The 10,092-nt window shown below is 30.8% G+C and overlaps 1 protein-coding gene across 2 annotated transcripts in view; it reads left to right on the forward strand.

Moving 5' to 3' along the window:
• LOC106460034 (UPF0687 protein C20orf27-like) overlaps positions 1-9,111 on the forward strand; it is an 11,611-nt gene extending 2,500 nt beyond the window's left edge. For both annotated transcript variants that reach the window (XM_022386626.1, XM_022386627.1), the window contains 4 exons: positions 502-614; positions 2,483-2,624; positions 4,459-4,587; positions 4,860-9,111. In XM_022386626.1, coding sequence (XP_022242334.1) covers positions 502-614; positions 2,483-2,624; positions 4,459-4,587; positions 4,860-4,963 — 488 coding nt within the window. In that variant the 3' untranslated portion in view covers positions 4,964-9,111. The remainder of the gene's footprint in view (positions 1-501; positions 615-2,482; positions 2,625-4,458; positions 4,588-4,859) is intronic.
• Positions 9,112-10,092: the final 981 nt, after the last annotated feature.

Here is a 10,092-nt window from a genome sequence, read left to right on the forward strand (position 1 = left end):
AATAAAGAGTAATTAAATAAATACTATTATTTATTGTATAAATAATAATATATAGTAGTATATATATATATATATATATATATATATATATATATATATTATTTTTTTATGTTAAAAAAATCTGTATCTAAGAAAATAATTTATTTTATGATGTTGGTCATACAACAGTGAATGTCACTACTTGCACTGTATATTCCATGGGTTTTCCCAGCTAAGTTTGGTAAGATCCACAGGGTACAGAAGCTGAAATGGGTATATTTACTGGCATTGGTCCTTGCAGGCTATCTGACCACTTCCTTTGTTTGATTTATTTGGTAGTCAATAAAAGTAACTTATTTACAACCTGAAGTTCTGTGTGTTAGAAATTAAAATTAATATTTAGCTTGCTTTAAGAAAAAATTCTAAACTATAATCATATTCAATACATTGAAGATAGGCATTTTTGTGATGTTTGTGGTTGTTAAGATATTCATTGAACTCCTTGTAAATTTGTCACTATAGATCACCATCGTGTCCATTTCAATGAGGATTCGGATACTTTTGGCCATGATGCGGATATCATTATTCATCCATTGAATGATACACATATTAATGTTCATCTAGGTTTTTTACAGGCAAGTAGGTCTATTCACAATTGTTCTTTGTAAAGATTATTAGAACTTGAGGCAATTTTCTCAAGTCAAATATATGTTTGTCTTGTTTTGGTGGAAAAAAAAAGGGGGGGTAACATTTTCATTGATGTATTTTTCACAAAGAATGTTATAATAGTATTTTAGACAAAAAAGTCATTTTCTAATTTATTTCTAATCTTTATGAATTATTTTGTTACTGATTACACGATAAAGAAGGAGAAAAACTTAAAATTCAGAGCAATAGATCATCCAAGACCAATGAATGAAACACAGACAAAAAAATATAAGGATGGAAGATCACCCTACAGTAGAGCTCTAGATTTCAAAGCTGGCGAGTCGGGCTCAAATTTGTACCATAAAATATAGAGTACTTGGGCGTGGGTTCACCCCGTGGTACAGCTCTAGATATCAGAACTGATATGTGGGGTTTAAGTCTGTGCAGTACCACCAAATATTCCCTGCACGTTAAGCTGTGGATGTGTTAAGAGAGTGACAGTCAATCCTTTAATGGGACTTGTATGGTGCTGCTGACTGGCTGCCTTCCTTCTGGATAGTAGCTCAAATTTAGGGATTGTGCAGATAGCCTTAATAAGTTCCATAAATACAAATACAGACTGAAAATATTAAACATAGACTCTGGAAAAGAAAAGAAAAAATGCTGAGTTTTGATAAGATTCACAGCCTACTGTAGTCTTTCTAACGTACCTATTTTTGTTCTGTTTGATAAGAGCAGAATGGGTGTTTTTTTTTTTTAATCGATCATTTTAAAGTACAGAAGTAGGAATATAAAAGTCAATAGTTATAAGTATGTTTGTTTGTTTTTAAGTTAAGCACAAAGCTACACAATGGGCTATCTGTGCTCTGCCCACCACGGGTATCGAAACCCGGATTCTAGCGTTGTAAGTCCACAGACATACCGCTGTGCTACTGATGGGCTTATAAGTATGTTTAATTAAACCTTTTGAAAGTAATTTCTTCCATGACTGGTCATACTTAATATTGTACACAAGGTGTGTGTATCTGTCTAATTTAAGATACACTTTATCTTGTATATTTTACACTTTGCAAAAGAATTATGTTCAGCTTTGGTGTACATACATTTAACTTATCATTAATATTTTATATTTTTTATTATTTGATGGTTTCATACTTTATTTTACACATTATATATATATAATGTTTTTGTGTACATGATGGCCTTGTAGTTATGTTGGGTCTTTATTTATTACCTGTACATTTTGTTGTTGTTGTTGTTGGTTAACAAAGAGAAGCATTTGTAGCTGTAATGTAACATGTTGAAATGTTATGCTTGCATGTTTAGATCAGGTTACTCTATATTTGTATAAACAAACTTTTCTATATGACAACTATGAGGTATAAAACAGCCTGTTTTATAAAATATTTTTCGTATTTCTTCTTTCTGTTCTGACCTTTTATTTTTATGGGTCACTGATAAAAGAAACTTCATACATATCTGTGTTATTAAAAATCTCCACATTTTGTGAGATACGATACAGTTTGAGCTATTGAGGTATAAGTAGGTTTGTCGTGTTGTGACATGTCTAAATAGATTTCACATATTTTGAGATACAATACAGTTTGAGTTTTTGAGATATATAAAGGTTTGCTGTTTTGTGACATTTCTAAGTTAGTTTCACTTTTTGTAATCTTAACACTACCTTGTTCTGTCTTTAAGACACTGTATTATGATATCCTGTAGTTGCTGTAAAATATTTTGACATGTAAAGAAAAAATAATAGAAAATGTCAGTAATAAGAACGTGTGTGTGTGGTGAATATTTATACCGGATTTATTGTTACACTATAGATTGGTATTCTCTTCTTTTATAGATTCGCCATAGATATGAGGTATCTTTTGTGTTCCACAGTAAAGAGACAACAGGACCACTTGCTGTAAGAAATCAAAACCCTCCAAATCTTAACCTCAGGGTCACTGACCTCAATCCAGTAGAAGGAATACACGGAGGACCAGGTAAGATACTGGAAACATTTAGTGGATTTTAAAGAGGAAAGAATTTTACCTATGAACCATGTAAGCCATGGTAAGGACAAAAAGCACACACATACTACCACCTTTTCTGTTTAGCATCACAAAAATACTTATAAAAAAAACATAAAAAATTGTTTAGATGTAATCAGGCCAGTCACTCTTACTTTTGTAGTGGGAAAAAATTTCAGTCAGGGCAAAAAAAAACTTTGCACTATTTAGTGAAACATGATATCATAAAAAATGAGACAAAGTGGTTTCACTACATAAATATCTTGGTTTATAAAGCTGTTAAAGTTCTTTTTGTCAGGATATTACTTTGGATAATGGAAAGGGTGTGGACTAAACCCTCTTGCTGCAGGCATTCTTTTGTGCACTTATCAAAATATTTTTACTGAGTTACATTCAAAATATAATTAAAGTACTTTATTATCATAGTATATGAATAAACCAGGCATCACAATGTAGCTAATAATCCAAATCTTGATATTATACAAGATTTAAACTCTTAATTTTATAAGACAATATTTTAAAAAATCCTCAGTTTGCTCTCTAGGTATTCTCTTTTATCTAATTTATTTACCACCCCACTGAGAAGTACAAAATTTAATGTAAATTACTCATTATAATGTTGTCATTGCTCAGGAAAAGCAAAGTTTTAATAGTATTCAAGCTTATTTTGATTACAGAGCCATAAACTTGAAAATCGTACTCCTCTTGCCACGCCCACTTGTAACATCTTCTCTTTCACAAATTACCAATAGTTCCCACTGAAAATTAATGTTATTTATAACCAATAGAAAGCCAAAGTTTTAATCTAACAAATGATGTATTATATTATGTTGTTTTTCTGTACAGAGAATTGTATATTTCACTTCTAGTTCAAACTGTATTTACACAGGAAGCGCAAGGACGAACTTAGCTGAAGTTTTTAACGGCTCTTGCCACATAGTTAGAAAAACAGAAAATTGTGATAGTTATAGGACATTGTCTGCTTCATGTGTGTTCTTTGGTGCATTATCTGATTAAATAAAATTTAGTGCAGTAGTACTATCAGTATAAAAAAGTAGGATTAAGTTTCTTCAACAGCCTACAGCAAAAAAAAAAAAAGACCCAGGTAAATACTATATTTCTTGTATTCTTTATTTATTATTATAAAAGTAACTAAAATGTGAAACTTTGAAGCTTTTTAGGTTATATTAGTTGAAATAAAGAATAACAAACTTTCACTGGGGGTATGCTCATAATTATTTATGTCAGAAATTTGTCAATTGTGTATATTATATATAATATTTTCTTTTCATCAATTGTCAAAATAAAAAGGCTTTTAGTTATATTTCTTAATAGTATAAATATGTTGTTGTTGGGCTTAGGATTCTTCTACAGTAGGTGTCTCTGACTTGTTGGTGATAAATCCAATGATAAATAAACAGCATGCACTTCACTTGTTTTCAAAATTATATATATGTATATGTTCAGAATAAGTTAAATGTATTTACAACAAATTTCTCAACAGTTTAGAGATTACAGGCATATCATAAACACTATATATGTGTGTATATATAGTTCTCATCTTCTTGTCAAAAGTCCACTTAAGCCTATTGGAGTGGCCATAGCCCCCACCTTTTAACCCCTCCTTTAGCACTGTCCATGTATGCAGTCTATTTGTGTGGGATCTAACCCTGGATTTTAGCATTGTAAGTTTGTAAATTTACCACTGACCCACTGGCGGACACTTCAAAGAAGTATTGCATTTTATGTGTTGAGTTTATCAGTATTGAAAACAAAGTAATGTTATTATTAATTGTCATTCTATCAGAAATACCGTATCGAATCACCATAGAGCTGTTCGCTTACAAAGAGAAACTACTCCGTGAACAGATCGTACTAGAAGCCTGTGGTAATTCAATATTTACCATAACTCTGGTACTTCATGCTCGAGTTCTTGGTAAGTGAAAAAAAATCTGTCTCTCTGGAATTTAGTTTTAAATAGTTAAGTCTTTTCTAGGTAAAATACTGAACTAAAATTAACTGTTAATTGATCTTTGTGGTTTTGGGTAATATATGATATTTGTTCTCTGCTGCCGGCCATCTAATTAAAATACAAACTACATGAATACATGATTAGTGTTTTTATTGGTGAATAACAAAAATTCAATTTTATATGCAGAAATTATTTTGATTTTTGTCTGGTAAAAGTAGAAAACTTTTTTCTTGAAGGTAAGGGTAAAGGCACTCCATTTCTGAAGAGTGGAATACACTGTATTGGTCAAGAAATGGAAGAAGAAGAGTCGGAGTACAGTGATTGGCAAGGTTTTGAATAAGGTTTGTCAGTGACATCCAACCTGCCAACTCCCATTTTAGTTACAACTTCAGAGTTAAAGGATACAAGTGTTAATGGGGAGGGGGTATGAGTAGCTAACTAAGAATGATAGAAAAAAGATCCTTATTAGTTTCTGCCATTTGGTGCCTATTCAAGTGTGATTGGAGATCATCCCATAACAAAAGACTAGATTTAGAAGTTGGTTTCTTAACTTCGTTGTATTGTTTTTATTATAATCATTATTATCTTTATAGCTAAAGTTATACAACAAACTCGTATCTCTAACATATGTACAGCATGCGACACTTTTATATAAAACAGGTGAATTTTTATAGCATCTCGAGTGTAATTAAAAAGAAAAAAATAGCCTTCTCATTACTGAAAGATTCCTTCGTGGCTGACTTTGTCATAGAAATATGTTGTTGTTATTTTTTATGTGTAAAAGTCTTGAAACAGTTAAGGTAGTTTGTGGTTGAACTTTTTCTGACTGTAAAAATAACAAATTCAAAAGATCAGCCCTAGTTGTCAGGTGTATCCATTTTATACCACCTCCTGCTTAATCTATGTTTTGTTATAATCATGAATGGGGGAGTACTGTGTCGTTTATAAAAAAATCTGTGCTGGAGATTTTCGCCAAGATGGAACCACTTCAGAAAAGTCTGACATGCACATACATACATACATACATAACGGACTTTGTTCATCTGCTACAATTCTTTTCACTTCATATTCGAACCATCTTTCTAATATAATCACATGCCTGTACGATTATTTATTCCATAGGCCTACTGTTGGTGATAATCGCTCATGTTCTGATAAAGTCTGAGAGAAAAAATTTATTTGTGAATGCTCTGAATATTACTACACCCAGTTCAATTGTTCATGTGTAGACAGAGCTTGGTGATGTATATTTTCTGATTTCCTGGACAAGTTCGTTTAATGTATCAAAATAGCACAACTATAATCTTGATGAAACTAACCATGCCATACCTTACTGATAAAACAGTATGTAACGCACTGTAGCTGTGATTTTTAGTGATGTCATTATAAAAGTGTTATCTATATACTCGAGACGTGAATACTTGCCTGTAACAGTTCAGCACAATGTTATATATTTATTGCTCACATTATTATTCATAGATATCAGCCTTTTTTATATAACTGATGCCTTCATGTATATATATATATATATATATAATGATATTTTAGACTTCTGGTTAATAGAATTATACTGATTGAAAATTAGTGCATCATTTTTCAAATCTGGTGTATCAGCACATTTAACCAGGTTTCAGTACAAATACTATCTTTTATATTAACTTTTTGCCAAAGTGTGGTCTGTTTATTATCTACACTATATATTAAACAGTGCTGGTCACCATCTGAAAAAAAAAAAGTTACCTTGTAAATAACATAATTTTAAGAACAACTTGGTCTATGTATAAACTTTCGATAGACTAGCATGTTGTCTTCTTTATGGAGCTTCACATTCATAAACGTGTAGCTTTGGAAATCAAAATAATTACTTAAAAACAGTGCATATGATACTGGCTATAATCTTGCATACTTTTTTATATTCTATACTTTAAATGCTTTTCATCATCTTGTTTTTTCTGACTAAGACAGTTATCTTTACAACATGAACAATAGAAGTCCCTGAGTGCCAGACACAGCTAATAGCTGGTAGATAATCTAAGTACTTGCACTGTGACTCTGGAGAATATTTTAAATGTCTCGTAGAACCCAAATCCTTTCCAGCTTCTTGAATTAATGCATGAACCTTAACTGAATCTTTTGTTGTTGTTCTTGCAAGACATGTCATTTTAATAAGTATATTTTATTCATATTTGGAGTTAGAGATACGCATTATAAAGTGTTGGTTGATATTATGCAGTCATGTAGTTGATAATATATGTATATATATGGTTGATGATGGAGTAATTTGAATTATAATATGAAAACATGTTAATAATTACACAAGTGTTTCATGTTCTAGCCTCTGCAGGTGGTTATTGCAATAAGGCAAACCAATCATAGCAAGCAGTTAGTTTTTATTTGTGTTAGCACATTGGGCTGTCTGAGCTGTATCCACTAAGTGGATTGAGCTCTGAATTCTAGCATTACAAGTCCTTAAACTTACTGCTAAGTTATTGGGAAACTCAGTTTCTGACTTGTGCGTTTGTATCCATTTTTCCTTGTGGCTTCATCCACCAAAATCGTGGAACAGGTAAATGATCAAATGGACAGAGGAGGACGTTTGTTCACTATCAGTTATTATTCAAGTGGTATCTCGTTGAAATGCTTCTTTCTATGTATTTTAAGTCCAAGAGGTCAGCGAGAACAAAGTGACGGATGTTTACACTTCATTCAGAGAGGTAACTGTTGCATACAAAATTTGTATGTGCAATATTATTATTATTAGAAAACATTTAAAATGTTTGACCACACTAACTATAAGATCATTTTATGTAGATTATGATTCTATTAGAATATCTTAACTTTTTGAAATATCATATCTGAAAAAAAAATTTAATACACGCAAGAATTTCATGGTCATTTAAACAGTTTTGAACATTTGACTAGTTTTTAACAAAAATTCTTATCCATACAGTACTTCATAACATATCAAAACATTTAAACAATGCAAGTTGCCAGTGTTCAAGTGGTGAGCTTATTGATACCAGTGTACATCTGAAAAATTTGATATATTTTCACGGATATGTTACATAAAATGGTACACCAAAAGTGTCATTGGCTACTAAATTCAAATCAACAGTGACAAAACTTACTTAGCCCAGTTTAAAATGGTGGAAATCAATATGAATATAAACACATTAATAAATGTAGTGCATATATTAAAAAAAAATACAAGCAAGTGTAGTAGTAAAGTGATTATTTGGAGTAATCTTTATGACCCCCAAAGTGTCTCCAGATGGAATGAACTTCATTCATTATAGAACATGTAATAAGAATAAAACAAATCCATATACCTTGCAAACGCCTTTTAACTAGTCCGTATTTACCTCTTATACCACTGTATTGTATCATCTTATTTTATGGTCACATTAGTTACATATCACATATTATAGCTTTGGTACAGCTTTATTTTATGTAAGATTCACTTTTCGTTATCAGTCACTGGTCAGTTCATGATTAGATTTTTTTTTTCATTGCTTTGCCACAGAACTTGAAGTAAAATTGGTAATGTCTATTGATGTGATTAGAATTAATGGTGTCGAGGATTGCCGTGAATTTGGGTAGGACAAAAAAATTAAATATTTTCTTACTGCCCAAATAGATTAATTAAATCTCAGATGTTTGTAATGGTTTTGAGTAATATTTGTTAAGGGAATGAAGCCACCTATTGGTCAACATACTAGTTACTCAGGCTGACGGTGGGTGAGTACATCCCATCATGTGATGAATATGTTAATCTAAGAAAATAGTAACAATATCATTTGACTTTAATTTTTCCATACTATAGCTTGTGTTGTCTTAAAACTTCAGTTGCAATGGTCAGGGACTGAGCATGGAGGAATTCTGCTTCTTTGAACTGTGTAGTTGTGCTGTATTCGAGAAATTTTTAAGGGATTAACCTTACTGCTAAACTTTATATTTGTCAAACATATATAATTGTTATCTTCAATTACAAGTAACAGTTTCTACTGATATTTGAAAGAAACCTGTAAGATATACATTGTTTCTCTTCAATTTTATTATCTTGACTCGAAGGTGCCTGCTGTGATTATTCTTAATGTTCTAAAGTACTATTTCTCAGAACAGTTTCTTGTATCAAGGTTGTTTTCTTCCTAACAATGTAGTTAAACTTGTGCCAAGATAGTCTTTCTATGTTTTGAAATTTGCAAAGCATTTCTGAATACCATTTTCAAATGTTAACAATCAAACTACGTCTTTGGAGGTATATGTGGAGTAGTATGCCATTCTTGTTCTGGCTATCACTGAAATATTTATTTTTAAGCTTTGAATACACGAACTGATGTGTAATTTGTCTGTATAACAAACTTGAAATGTTTTTCAATTAAAATACAATAATTGAGAGTTCATCAAGAGGATAGATTGTATTGAAAGTTTGGCTTTACAAGTTCTGTTGATTTTTTTTCAATGAATGTTATGTTTCGTGTTATTCTTCTAACAAAAAAAAAGTGCAACCTCATTCACGTACAGCAATAAGTCAGGAAAGTTGTTATAAGATAGAATGACTTCACTACTCTCTGTATTTATAGGATGTACATAAAACACTTCATTCACCTAATGAAGTTTTATTACATTCGGTTTGTTTAGAACTAGCTTTTTTTATGTGTTAAAAGTACTGACAATTGTGTCTTGACTTGCTCATTTTAAAAATTTAGAAAATCAAGAAGGTTAATATTTTATTGATTAAAAGCTTGTATAAATGGCCTGTTAATTTTTAGTATATCATCTAGCACGACTGTGGATTGAAATTTACTAAGCCTAAATGCAACATTGAAGAGCAGAAAATACATCAAAAATTTATTTTGTATTTTTTAAAACTTCTCTCTCTCTCTTACATCTGTCTTTCTATAACACAAATAAACATCTGATTAATACAACATGAAAGTAGTTATTAAATTATTCAAAAAAAAAGTTTAACCTATACAATAATTCTAGTTAAAGCAGGAAATGATTTAAGTTTAATCAAAATGTCAATTCATAAATCTTCTAATAAAATACTTAAAAATGCAATATCAGTTAATACACACATGTCCGTGTGTGTTTGTAAACCAAAAACTGTATAAAAAATTTGTTTTATTATAGGCTGTGAGCTCATGTGCCCTTTATCAGTTTTTTATTGGAAAATTGAACACTTTGAAGTTTTAAACTTATTTTTCTTGAATTAATAGCAGTTGCTGGTTTTATTTACTTCATTAATGATCATTGAGTATGTAGCAGAACGAAGTTATCGATTCTTTAATGCAATAAAACGAATATTGGGCATTACATAATACAACGTTCATAGGTTACCATTTCACAGTTTTAATATGATTAATTATTAACACAGGCCCACGAAATTATACTTCATAAAAGTTGTTTTGGTCATAATGACGGATTTTCCATAATTCAGCTACGCAGATTTCAAAAATAAATTAT

Source organism: Limulus polyphemus, unplaced genomic scaffold, assembly GCF_000517525.1.
Source record: "Limulus polyphemus unplaced genomic scaffold, Limulus_polyphemus-2.1.2 Scaffold695, whole genome shotgun sequence".
Classification (NCBI taxonomy): Eukaryota; Metazoa; Arthropoda; class Merostomata; order Xiphosura; family Limulidae; genus Limulus; species Limulus polyphemus.